Below are 14,368 nucleotides of genomic sequence, written 5' to 3'. Positions count from 1 at the left end.
ACAAGCATAAAGAATGGCTGCCAGCCGGCCTCCTAGAAAGTGGCTAAATGTATTAGCGCCGTCAGCCATCAATCACCCAAATGGATTTCAAACTGCATTTTAAAAGCTCATTTTCCACCACTGATAACCGAGAGGAAACACAAGCACCATTATTTATGGATCCTTCCAGACTTGCTAAGTGCAGTAGGATAAATGTGTAAGAAGACTATCGTCTCGCCGCTCCTCTTTCAAATAGGTATTTAAAGCACATCTCTCCTGAGTGAGGGAGTCTGGGGGTTTTTGAGGTGCCAGATCTAACAGCCCCCCCTGTCTACAGGGAGTGTGTTGTGTTTGTGAGAGGCGTTAAAAAACCTGACAGGCATAATTCAAAATAAGATGGCGAGGAGAAGAAAAATAAAGGGATTGATAATTTAATAGCAAACTGGAACATCTATCTGGAGAAGAGAGACACTTTAGACAGCTGAGAAGGGCTCACACTGAATTAATAGAGGATATATTCTCAGTGTGCTAATGCAATACCAAGACGGCAAAGACACGACTTTGTTTCCTCATTTTCTCAGACAAGTTCTAGCAATCTACAATTGGCATCTGGGCCATTCGGCTGCCAGCCGACTGCCAGCCAAGATCCTTGGCAGATTAAACAAAGATAAAACAGAAACTTAACTTAATGTACTTAAACTTAACTTAACATAATATAACATAACTTAAACCAATTCAACCTCTTCATAAACAGTATAGATATCATTAGTTTGACTAAAGCAATGTCACTTAAGTTCAGGACTTTGGTATGGCAGCCAGCTGGCAGCTGAAAGGTCTTCGGCTGGGAGCAGCAACTAAAGATTCCTGCCGCTGTAGATGGTCTAGGAAGAGGCGAACTCTGAGCCAGCGGTATCAGATCAAAAGTGCTTGTTTAAGGCCATAGCTGTCTGTCAAACAACCAGCAAAAATAACACCAACTGTCTAACACTCAAGACAGCAAAATGATCAGAAAAACAAAAAATAACTACATTGTACAGGTCATGCTACTTTGGACTGCTGCAGCCTCTGTTATTATGATCTGGCGGTTGTGTGCAATACCCCAGCAAGGATATCGCCAAACAAAATAAAATAAACCATTACACTGATCTGTTGTCAAAGGCAGTGGTTAACCTCATGTTTCCCAAGTCATTGAATACAGAATGGCCAACTGAAACATGCGCAGGGTTAGGTCACAGCAGGCTGGAGATCCTCTCTGCTAAACCAGGACAAAGATGTTGAACTACAGCCTTTTCTATTCGCACAGAGGGGATTTGTGTGCGGCAGTCAAGAGGAAGGAAAGGGACATGGTGATTCAATAAAACACCATTATATTCCTTTTAAAAGCTTCCATTGGCGACATGAATGGGGGGCTAATTATAATAAATACCAGTAATCAGTGACAATTCTATTCATAGGGGCAGCGACTGGTTTCTATCACACACACATGCACGCACACACAAGCGCGCGCGCGCGCGCGTGTGCACACACACACGTGAGTACGCATGCACGCACGCGAGCACACACACACACACACACACACACACACACACACACACACACACTTCACTGGGACACTGAACACACACCAGTTTTCAGTGCAACTGTGAGGACAAAATGGTCTTTTCGTTCGTACTCAGTTGTCCTTATAAACTCTAAACTAAATCTGCGAGGAATTTATTGACCGATTTATTGAGAATTGTGATCGTATTACAAACCCCCCCCCCCCAAAAAAAAGACCGTTTATTGATAGCCGACATGTCAGTACCCCCCAGAATTATATCATTGTCACCAGTGTGAGACCATCATCCTAAGAGACATTCTCACATCCCAGCAGAAAAGTACCAGTCACCATCCCTGTATCACTCTGCCCTTTGATCCCATTAAAATAGCAACAACACACACAAATCTCTACAGCTTCCAGCCATCATGGAAATCATCGGGCAGCCAGCAGGAAGCATATTTGGGGGAAGAAAATGTGAAAACAGGGTCTGTCAACCAGTGCATTGTTTTTGGTGAGCATCGTATGCCACATTCTTCAACACACTGCAGCGAGACAAAGACAAAGACAAAGAAACAAAAAACAAAAACGGACATCAAAAAGCGGTGACTGGCAACCATATGGTGATGAACATTTCTCAGCCCCCTTCTTTCAAAGTAAACTATAAATTGAGAAAGAAATATACTCTGTAATTTCCTCTATATAACAACACATCTCAAGTCTGATCGCATGTCTACTGAATGCCAAGTGTTAAGTGAATCTACGGTCAACATGATGATCGGATTATCCCGAGGGCGCTGGGAACAGTACGCAGCACTTTCATCCGTTTAATTCGCTCATTTCTTATCATCACTGAACTCGACACTGTTGCGTGCGTTACGTGTGGATGGTACTGAGCCGAGGCCCAAATGCTTCAAATTATCGCATAGAAGTGATATCCTTTGTGGATAAGGAGATAGAGGAGAGGAGTGGCTCTTGGACACAGACGAAAGGGAAACGGCACAGCAGCAAGCAGATGAACTCCAGGTCATCTGCTGTAATGGAGACAGACGTAGGCGATCAGATGAGGGATGCACAGCCGTACTGTAGCGGAGGTGAACTCCCCTGGCCTGCCAGCTTGGTGGTGGATCCCCATCTTTCATCAGAAATGGGGCACAGTCAGGCGATGCCCGGCTCAATTTCCTCACCCGCTGAAATTGATGATTGTGTGAATGGGCCCCTTTCCAGAGATAATTAGCACGCCGTGCAAGGTTAAGAGTGCCCTGAGGGAAAAGAGCCTGGTGTAGGTCAAGAACAATGCCGAGTGGAGAGAATATCAGCTTGCTAGAACAAAGGAGAAGCATGTTTTGTCGTGTTTACATTAGATGTTAGCATGTGGAATAAAATCACAAGCAACTTGGATGTAAGTGTTTTGGTGCCATGCTCTATATTACCTTCTAGTGAGCACAAACAAATGTGTATGGTAAAAATGGTATGCACTGCAGAACCCTGGCTCAGGTGGGAAGAGCTAGGGTAAATTCTGCACACAATTCAGAGCAAAAATAGGCACTTCACATCACGATCATTCTATGGTGATTTCTAGTCGTACAAAATCTGAATAATATATATATTTTTACTAATATTTGACACAACTAAGTCTAACAAAATACATTCCCCAGATCCCATGGATGTTATTTGTGAGGGGGGGGGAATAGAAACGTGCGACACAGAGTAGGCTACATGCTCTGGATGTCAGAAAGGCTCATAATTTACTCACTGCTACATCTCCAGGCTCCACCCACAGAGCTTGGCCTTCCTCTCTGCCCCAGAGGGGTCATCAGAGCTGCAGCATCCCACTGAGTCTGTTAACCCCCTCTGAGGAGGATCCCGGGCGATGCTCAGACCCCCCGCTGGGCTCTAGTGGACCTCTATTAGAATTGATAACCCTTTCAGCCGAGACCAAAAGACTCTGGGCAGGCCGTGAGTAAAAGGTCCATTCCATCACAAAGTTATTATCCACGGGGCAGATTGTTACCATTCATCACACGTGAGAGATGAGACTCACTGTTAGTCAAGGGAAACGCCTGTTCCACTGCCTTCCCCTCGGATCGATACGGGCCGCCATTTTCCTTTCTCTCCTCTGCCACCAAAAAGTAATTATACAGAAGAAATGTTGACAATCAATAGAGCGGTCAGGTAGGGTTAAGGTCTGCTGTGGGGCGGGGCGGGGGGGCTCCTCTGTCAGCTGTCACTGATGATGCTGATGGGAACATGGACGCCCGCATGGGAGCAAAGGGAGGTTAGTCTCTTTCAGACCATTCTACGTTTCTGTTAGGTTGGCCGTGTCAGAACAATTAGTAGCTGAGTGTCATTAGTTTAGTTAGTGTTGGGTGTGTGTTTGTGTCTACATACAGCTATACTGCCTGTGTCTTAAGTATCCTTATAGAAAACAAGAGTACCTGGAATGCAAAAGTATTAAAATTACATTATATTACTACTATGTACTTACTATGTACTATACTATCTAGTTACTATGTAACTACTATTACAGTGGCAAGATGCAGTCAAATAAAAATAACAAGTAGTAATACCGGTGGCATTCATACCTGTCACCGTGGATATGAAGAGTGTAATTATAACATATCCTGTATTATTTGATGGATTAAATACTTTTATTAATGTTTGAAACTTGATACCAGTTGGTGTTTATTTTGCTCTTCACGAGAAATAAAAATGCCCACTGAAAAATAGAGAATTCCTAGTCGTGCTACAATACGGTGGCCCTATGTCTCAAAAGTGGTGGACATTATTCTTGGATGAATTCATCATCGGCCTTGCCGTGACATCTCCTTTCACTTTAGACGAGCCTGAACTTTATAATCCACCGACAGGGTTCAGGGGTCAACAGCAGAGGGGACCAGAGGGCAGGCAGAATCACTCTCTGCCGGGAAAAAAGTCTGACATCCAATTTTCAACTTGATTTATCAGTGTGAAGCTCAAATTGATAGTGTGTCATTACTGGGCAGGGAGCTGTCTTGGAGAGCTGTATCAAAGCCTCCTCGTTTTGATTTAGCGCGGCGGATCAATACAACCCTATACTGTTTCAATTTGAGGACTATTGATTTTCCTATGCTGACTCTGTATGGAGGGGACATTCATCATCAAGCAAGCATGCTATAGTATCTAGCAGGCCTCCATTGGGGTCTGATCTGCTTATTCCTCACTCAGGTCACATGACAAGCCGAGCGACTGCTTTCCTTGCTGGCTATAGCGTTAGTCTTATGTTGCTGAAACACAATCGTGTACACTGTTACACTATTACACTGTTACACTGTTACACTGTTACACTATTACACTGTTACACTGTTACACTGTTACCCTGTTACACTGCCACAAAGAGAAGAACAGCCCAATGGGGAGGGGGCATTGGAGCTGCTGATAATCTGCAGATGTTATTCAGGACAGCCACATCTAATGTACACCCAATTGCAGGCCAGGTGGCTACTGGCTATAGAGCTAGAAGAAGTATTGTAGCAAATACACACTGGCAAAAGGAGGGGGGGAAATGCTAGTTTCTGTCTCCTGCCTGCCGAAGACTTTTGTTTATAATATATTCTACTTCAATGATCAATATCCTCTGGCATGGCCCCAGGCAGGACTTAGGAGTCAAAAGGGAAGCAATTTCTGTGCATGAGGGTGAAAACAAACATTAACAACTGAAGTGACGCACACACACACACACGCACGCACGCACACACACACACACACACACACACACACACACACACACACACACACATGCATGCACAGTGCACACACCCCCCGCAACAGTCAGTCAGAAATAACAGACAGCCACCTCAGAATGCTTCAGGGCCTTATATTTTACACGAGCAGCATAAATGGGAAAGTTAATGTAGCATTGAATAAGACTAAGCCGCTGAACTGCAACACTGCCTTAAGCTCGTGAGCATATTGCATCATTTCTCTTCACCAGCAGGTTACCATTAAATTTGAATTTGTTGGAAGTTTTGCGGTATCATTTACAATGCGCCCACGCTCAATAACCTTTTGTTTCAATGCAAATGCAAATGCCTCTAAGAAGGTTTCCATAAATATTTGAACAAGAGCCCAGAATTCAATCCAATACATTTTGTCTTGGGGTACTACAGTACTGCTGAGGCTCAGTCAGTTTTATGAAAATCTTTCCTCGAGTAGTAGTCTCAGACAGAGCCAAAAAAGCATTGTACATTTGACAATATCTATAATACTAAAACAATTATAAAAACAGAGCATTTTTATAAGTTAAAAGTCTATGTAGTATTGTAGTGCTGCAGTTAAGCAAAATAATGTCATTGCATGCCCTCCCATCTCTTTAGAGACTTAAAAACAATGATACATACCAAGTTATATTGAGTGATTATGCTACGACTGAATTTTATATCATGTAGCAGCTAGACAGGAGCAGCAGCGCATAAATTACTTCCAGATCAATCAACTCGATCCATCAAAGAAAGAAACCAAATGTAACCACTCATGACATCTGTTGTTTTTGATGGACATTTTTAACTATGCTCCAAATCAAAGACATAAAACATAGCCATAAAAAGTAATTACGCCAGCGCTCATATTTTCCTTGACAATGGTAAACATGGTTTTAAGATGTGAAACAAACTCAATTTTAGTGAACACGGTTGAACATCTGCATTGTATTTTCAAAAATGTAATAATAAAACCAAAGCTACTGTTTCAGCAAAGAGGCAAAAATGTGTCTTGGCAAATCAGCGACGGCGGTTTCTGTAGGCATCTCAGTTTGTGCAGGCCTTCTCTCAAGCTCCTGGCTTCTGTAGGCATCTCAGTTTGTGCAGGCCTTCTCTCAAGCTTCTGGCCTTCGTCAGGAAGGAGCTCGCAGCGCAATTAAAACCGGATTCGGCTGAATATTTGCTTGACATCTTCCTCTTTTGCAACTCTGCATCTGACATGCGTCAACCGATAATGTTTGGACGTTTTGAGAAATCAGTTATGAGTATGGGAACAAGGGCCTGTCACAGCATCACTTCCGAGCAGCAACCCAAGCTTCCCAAATCTGCCATTATAACAAGAGTGTGTATACTGTAACGTCCAAAACAAACGATCAAGTTCTCTGTGTGTACTGTAAGATAAGCCGAGTATGGACAGTATGTTTTAACACCAGAGTCTGTCTATTACAATCTTGATCCTAATCCTCCGTCTTTGTGGGACCATGTGGCTGTGATGGAGGCTTTGTGTGTGTATGTGTGAGGCAGTGCTGGGAGACGTGCCGGTTATTTTAACAGGACCCAAGGGGAAGTCTCCCAACTACCACCAGGTGCTGTGCTGTGTTACTGAGAGGGTCATTGAGTGCCTGGACAACACTGCACAAAACACCCCAACCCCCTTCCACCCCGGGCCTGTCGGACGACCGGCCAATCAGCTGTCCCTGGGGGATTAAGCCACTCCACACTGTAATTGCGTTTGCTGACCCGACCGCTGACCCTATTGAATCCTGGGAAAATGACATTAACTGGTGGTCCTATGCCATCACTGCTGAATGCGGTGAACAGGTAACTTTTGTCCTCTAAGCTAAGCTAGACCCAGCAGTGTGCAGCTATAGTCCCCAGCTAGGCCTTAACATGGCCTATCTTTGGCCCGAATGTTCCCCTCTATGTCTGTGTCCCAGTGTACAGTCAGGGCTCACCTCTGGGCCAGGGACCCCCAGGCGCCGTGCTTGTTGGTGAGGATGTTGACGATTTTCTGTTTCAGCTGGTTGGCCGTCACGTGGTCTCTGTGCTTAGCCGCGCTGATCAGGTGATCGCACATCTTCTCCTCGTCTTTTCTGTCCGCAGCGTATTGGGCACAGTTGGACTGGATTGACATTTTGAAGAAAAGAGAAAAGTGTGAACCACCACATCATATATATGTATTTATGGGTTCAGGTACACTATCCACTGCTAAAGGTCATGTCTGACATCGCACTAATAGCATTCTGAGATTGTTTTACTTGCATAAAGCCAGAATAATATATATCCTCTAATGGGGCATTTGTCACATTGAAAAATGTTAGGGCTTCATTCAACACACTTGAGCGCATAAAGATATTAGTGGACAGCTGAGAGATATATTTCAGCTCCCTTGGAGGAGTGCAGTATATCATGGTGAGCACATGAAGGCAGTCCATTCCCTAACTGTGGACAGATGAGGCTCCCTGCTAGGTAGCGGTGCTCGCTGCTATTAGAGGAGAAAGGAAAATACTCTAATAGATCCACAAAGAATATGGTCCGTCAAGGTTAACAGAGTTACACTACCATTATACCAGGGGACATGTTATTGTCCCTTGGTATAATGGTCTAGAATTTCAATCAAGCCATATTTTCTCATGAGAAAGACACAGTAAAGATACATACATGAAATATAGACCAATTAAAATATACCAGTCTACAGTCGTATAAATGAGTAATTCCCAACCAGGGGTACTTGAGCAGCTTGCAAGGGGTACATGGAAAGATTGGGGATTACAATTAATTTAAAAAAGAAATGTTGCAAGTCATTTCATGAATCCATTGCTAAAATAAAAATGTCACTACTCTATGAAGAAGTCACATTCATGCATGTCAAAAACTGCACGCCATCCACCTAGCTAGCAAACATGAACGGCTCAAACATCCAGTTGCTGTCACTCCGGATTCAGGTTTAGGGGAGCCTGGTGACAAAGGAAAAAAGAGGCCAACCCCAAATACCGGCAGTTCAGTGACAAATATATTTTGTATGGCTTTACTTGTATGTTTGCAGATCCCCAGCAGCCACAGTATTTTCTCTGCGGCGCAGAACATGCATGAGTGAGGAGGTACTATTCGCATGGCAAAACAGCTCAAGGGATACATAAGACAAAAAAGGAACCACTGGTATAAATAATGCTTGATTAAATGTCTGGGTATATGTGAGTGTCAGAAGGGTTAAGAAAACTCATTAAAAATCATGAAAAACAGTATGGCATAAATACAGATTTGTGGTTTGATATTGGTTTTAAAATCATTTTCAGAAGTCAATGCAATGTGTTCCAGGTGGCTACAAGTAATCTAGAAGAGCACATCTGACTATCTTTGCTGCTAAAACAAGATTGTCTTATTATGCTGCCCTGCGGGGGATCTCTCGCTAATATTCAAAATCTAATTTGCTAACAGAAGCTGGAAGTTAATTGAATTTCCTGCCTTAAATTTGAATTCTGTCAGATATTATACTTCAACATATTCCTCATATGGCAGATAACTCAATCTCCGCTTGTCATCTCACGTTACCATGTGACGCTCTGACAAATATCAAACGTTATTTATCACTTTAAAGCATATGAAGCTGCGCCCTGACACCAACTTAATTGTAAAAATGTCTTATCTGCGTCCTGAATCTTCAATCTTGGCGAGCGGGTAATAAAGTAACGTCAGACCTAGATGAAAAGTGTAGGCTGTCTGGAATTGGCAGACAGAACGGATGGGGCCAGGTACACTTCCCCCTTCTCCTGACATTGCATATCTAGCCGTCTCTTCCAGTTTATCTTCCAGGTCAAGGATCCTCAAGAACTGTATATCACACAGCTGTTTGAGGATGGCTGCTTCCCCCAGATAAGAAACTCATCACTCCTCACATGTATAAGCTGCTAACAGAGGTGGCAGAAGTGTGTGTGTCTGTGCTTGTGTGTGCGTGCGCTTGGGGGTGATTACACACAAATATGTTTGCGTTTTTATGTTTTACATCCTCCAAGAAAACTATTTTTATTTGTATCTATTACAGTCTAGATATCTTTTTGATATATATCTGTTGTGGTTTCAATAACAGTATGTATTTGCTTGATTTACACCAACAAAGACAAGGTCTGCCTTCTGAAGGAAAGCAGCAAACAGTTCTTACCTAAGTTAGTCTCTTAGTTTGTGTTCTCTTAGTGTTCTCTATAAGGGGAATAATTCCAGTAAAATAAAACCTAAATACATTACTCATTACTGCAAATAATATTCAGGAATTGCTTTAAACAGTAGTTAGCTTTCCCCTCAATGTTTGATATGCGTGGGCTAAACTAGGCTAAATAGTGTCCCAGGAGGTTTTCTCCTGAATTGGTAGGCCAAAGCTCAGACCAAAATCTGCAAAATCTTTGCAGCCAGTTAATAAATTCCTTTATAAGGAATTATAAGGGTGAGGAGGTAATCCTTGTAAGGGGACATAAAGGACAAGATTACCGAGTAATATGCAGTATAATTACTGTTTTATGCTAATAGGATTTATCTGGGGTTCATTAGTACATTGACATGATATTCTATTTTCACAGACTATGGTATAATCTGACTGTATTGCAGTAGTTCAGAGAAGCAGTGTTCTGCAATGGTACTATTCAAAGCTGATGTTTGAAATGGATGCTTTTTTGTACAATATTGTGGATTTTCTTTCACTCTGTGGCCACTTCTACTTCTGTCATTCATTTGGAGATGCAGATGAGACAATCCGTATCGGCCAACCGTACCTCAAACTCAGCGTGTTTGTGGACGTCTTCCGCCCGCTGTCTGTTGAGGATGAACTCCGCCTCGTTGGCAACCCGAACTATGTGGTCCTTCATGGCGTGGCACAGCAGCCTTTAACAGTGCAGAGACAGTTACATTAAACAGCCTGGATGTGTATGCACGTCTCATATACAAGATATATTATTCATAAGGGCCATGTCAAATATTTATTAGCTGTAATCCATTACGATGATACTACAAAGGATGCAGCCAGCGCCAGGCAAATATACTGTAGTCTGTCAGGATGGTGCAGCATTGCGCTGGCTGAAAGAGTGGACATGTAAACAGCATCATTTGTCTGGGTTATGTTGCGAGGCTGCAGGTCAGTGACAGATCCCTCTGTAGCATTAAGGAGGGAATGGAGTGTCATTAGAGCATTGAAGCCTGTCTGGCACATGGCTGATGGACTGTGCATCCCTTCTCCTTCTCACTGACCAGAACGTACCGCTGACAAGACGCGCCCTGGACAACTTCTCACATGGCCGACTCTGGAGGCTCCCTGGCCTCAGCCCATACTTACATTTAAATTGCAATATCGTTAATAATTGAAAACACCCTGGCCATTGTGTGTAGATTACATGCCATTTTACACACCATTAGGCCAGCTTTGTTTTAATTAAAGCAGCCTCTGTTCCTCTCCGCTGCTTGATACAGATTGTAATTTCCCTCCTGTCCCAACGAGAGGCAATAATCCCGAGGCTGCATTCATCAGCTGCTATTGCCTTTTTAACTGTTGACAAGCACTCGTTTATAGAAAGACCTTCACTGTTCAGACTGAGTGGCTGGAAACACCAAGCATATGTTTTGAAAGCAAGAAAAGAAGAGAAACCAAACAGAGGACTAATATTTACAAGGGGATTCAAAATGTGTGGAGAAATATTCCATGTTACGTAGAGTGTCTCCAAGCACATGTACTTTATGTGTGTTTCCTAACACTGATCGACACACTTTCTATGACACCGGGATCTCTGTTGCCACCAAGGCAAAGGTTTCAAGGCACTTTCTTTTAACTGTGTTGGTAAGCAGGCAGGAAATGACGTTGCATTGACTTTCTTATTATATGTCAACACAGAACGCTAGGGCAGCTCTCATGGATGACGGGTGGCGAGCACACGGCATCATGCTGGAGTAGCAAAAATCTAAGTTGTAAATTGTAACAGCCTCTGATTAGGGCACTTTCAGTGTTCTAAGCGGCTTTCCCGTCAAATCGCTGTGTCATGAAACAGAAGAAGAGCACGCGACTGCTTCCCTGTTGTTCAGCATACAGCAGATATAACGCGTGTCTCAGCCGGTCACCGGGGCCCCGTCAGGGAGACGGCGGACAGCGGTAATGGACTCTCACTACCTCTAGATCTGTCTAGTTAAGCACAGCAGGTGTGCTGAGAGTTGAGATAGACCGGGAAATGATGTATCTGTCAGCAGCACCCTGGACAGCGCCGTGTGGCCCTACTGACTACAGCTCTTTGTTCCAGGGCCAGCGGGGGACGCAGAGGAGAGGAGAGGAGAGGAGCCTGGCTGGGCTGAGGACAGAGCCTGGGCATAGGAGGGGCCTGGCCAGATGGGTCAGCAGATGGGCAAGGAGGCTGAGCTGCCCCTGATCTGCTCTACAGAAAACCTTGAGACTGGCCACACCCAGAGATGAGGAGGGAAAGAGAGAGAGAGAGAGTGGGATCAACAGAACTAGCAGGCAGACGCAGAGCTAAGGAAGGCAGACATGAAGAGACACTACACTCTAGTGTTGATATTATTTAGGGATGCATGATATAACAGGAATCATATCCGTATTGGCCGATGTCAGTCATTTTTCAATATATTGTATCGTATCGGTCCGATGAGCACAATAACAGCAATATTAATATTGGTTATTGGCCATAACATCAATATTAAATTCCGTTATCGGTTATGTTCATATTAAGGTGAATCCCTAATATTCTTACTTCATTCTGTCACTACAATCTTATTTACCTTTACCCTATAAAGAGCACTCAACTGGGGCAAGTTACACTACTCTCCAAATCCAAACCGCAGTAACTACAATTTTGGTCAAAATTGAGTTATTAATGAAATTAATCTTTTATACATCTGTTTTATCATGTGACAAATTGTCTAAGTTCAGTCTTGCTCTATATTTGAGAAAATAGAGTATAAAAATTGCAGTAACTACGAAATCCAACCAAAAACCAGCCAAAACTGCAGTATAACTATACTTACTGCAGTTTGATTTGGTTTCCCAGAGCTTCAGCTGGACTTAACAGAGATAAACCGCAGTAACTACACTCCGAGGTGTAGTTACTGCGGTTCACATTGGTTTTTGGTTGGATTTTGTAGTTACTGCAATTTTCCCGCTCTTTCCATAACAAAGTCCAACAGTATCAATCACTCATAATGGCACAATACTGGGGGGAAATAATAGTGGAACTTGCTTTGAAATGCAAATATCCAGAAAAAGGTAAGGAAATATGAGCCTATAGTAACTTTTCTACCTGCTCTCTGAAGGCTTCAGTGCTCTCACATCATAATAATCGCCAAGGCATAATCTTTGTTCTTTTCACTGTGAATCCCTCTGTAGTTATATAATCCAAACAGGATTCCCTGAATTATTCTGTTACTCATCTATTTAAACATTTTAAACATGTAAACAATAAAACTATTAAATACAGATATAATGTGGTATCGAAATCAAAACAGATTACGATTTTCTCATGAAAAACAAGACAGGAAAAGGACACTACATTGTAGTTACTGCGCTTTGGATTTGTACTACCTATTCATAGCTTTCAAGGGGCGTTACGTGCTGCCGGGAACTCCCACCTGACGGTCAAAAAAAAAACTTGTTCATTCCGCTGCCACCCGAGTTGCGAGTTTTTTTTTTGACCGCCAGGTGGGCATTCCCGGCAGCACGTAACGCCCCTTGAAAGCTATGAATATATCTGTTTAAGGTAATACACAGACAGAGTGCAGTATCTGTATTTTTGGGGTCATAGGTCAAGTTGATCATGTTTTTTAACCATAAACAAAACTGAATGTATACATATATAATAAGCGCATTATCACTTTTCAACCTATAACTCATTTGGCTGGACAGTCAAAAAACTTTAAAGCCATTTTTCTCAGTTTCATTGTTAGCGTAGTTACTGCGGTTAGGATTTGTAGGGCAGTACAGCTCTTCTACGCCCCCGCCACTTGGTCCAAACCAGTGGGCAAGCTCCCAGGTTTTTCCCATGAGCACACGGAAGTATCCTGAAAGCTGTACTGTAGTTCCTTGAATGGTCACTTGAGGCAGGACTCAGAAGTCCCGTCGTACCCATTCACCCCATGTTAAAATGCCACACTTTGTAACAGTGATTAAGCATCTTTACAGCCTGGACCGAAACACGGTTTTGGTCTATATAGCTAACTTCACCTTTTCATAACAACTGTAGGGGGGTCATTTCATATATCACTCGCCCATTTGGAGTAAAATAGATGATATAAAAGGGGGTGATTGACAGGTCGCCTGTCCAGTGATTGCGCAGCTTGCCAATCACGGACCAATAGCAGGCGGAGCTGCGGCTCTGGGAAACCCCATCTCACGTGAGCTGCGTAAGGACCCCAAGATGGCGAGTCGCAACACACAACACTTTGCTGCATTCCAGAAAATAGCGGATGGGTTTGTCCATATTATTTAGGTCAGTGGTCCAAACAGCCTTCTAAGGGTAGCCAGGAAGCAAAGACATGACTAAAACATTTACTGATAATAGAGGATGAATGATACTGCTTGGCTGTGTGACTGACCCTGACGTGTTACACTGAATGGATACTGCTTGGCTGTGTGAGTGAGCCTTGCATGTTACACTGAATGATACCTACCGTCCCTCGTTGATGAGCTCAATGAAAGCCAGGCCAGCGTTCTTCTGTATGGAGTTCTGCCACTCCTGAAATGAAAGAGCTTTGTGGTTTCTTAATCACAGCATTGGCTTTGTGTTTTTCAGGCTGTAAACAGCTGTGAATATATAAGACACCTCATTATATCCTAATAAGCCATAATAGATGTGGGTTATAAAATAGTGCAGCTAATTTTCAATAAAAATCACGAGGAGGCAATAAAGTAAGAATAACACAGTAATAAAAACACTTTCTCTGAAAGCGTTGCAAATTGCTATATTTTGAAAACAAAACACGCCAGAAATAAAATGGCCCAAGAGTGATTATTAAAGCAGCCTTTTGATCCAATACGCAATGCGATCTTTTATAAATGCATGGAAATAAACACATTTTACCATCCAAATTGCACGTCTCAACTGCAATTTAGATCACATTAGATAGCTTGTAACTC

General features: G+C 42.9%; 1 protein-coding gene across 4 annotated transcripts in view; it reads right to left on the bottom strand.

The window, feature by feature from the left end:
- The window catches only part of nbeab (neurobeachin b), a gene marked incomplete at both ends in the record, with an annotated part of 283,508 nt that overhangs the window by 100,282 nt on the left and 168,858 nt on the right, over window positions 1-14,368 (bottom strand). For all 4 annotated transcript variants that reach the window (XM_083636986.1, XM_083636987.1, XM_083636988.1 and 1 more), the window contains 3 exons: window positions 7,209-7,375; window positions 10,017-10,125; window positions 13,903-13,967. In XM_083636986.1, coding sequence (XP_083493112.1) covers window positions 7,209-7,375; window positions 10,017-10,125; window positions 13,903-13,967 — 341 coding nt within the window. The remainder of the gene's footprint in view (window positions 1-7,208; window positions 7,376-10,016; window positions 10,126-13,902; window positions 13,968-14,368) is intronic.

Source organism: Poromitra crassiceps (genome assembly GCF_964638095.1).
Source record: "Poromitra crassiceps genome assembly, chromosome: 5".
Lineage (NCBI taxonomy): Eukaryota > Metazoa > Chordata > Actinopteri > Beryciformes > Melamphaidae > Poromitra > Poromitra crassiceps.
The sequence above is the reverse complement of the archived record's forward strand: the minus strand, read 5'-3'. Positions and strand labels throughout refer to the sequence as shown.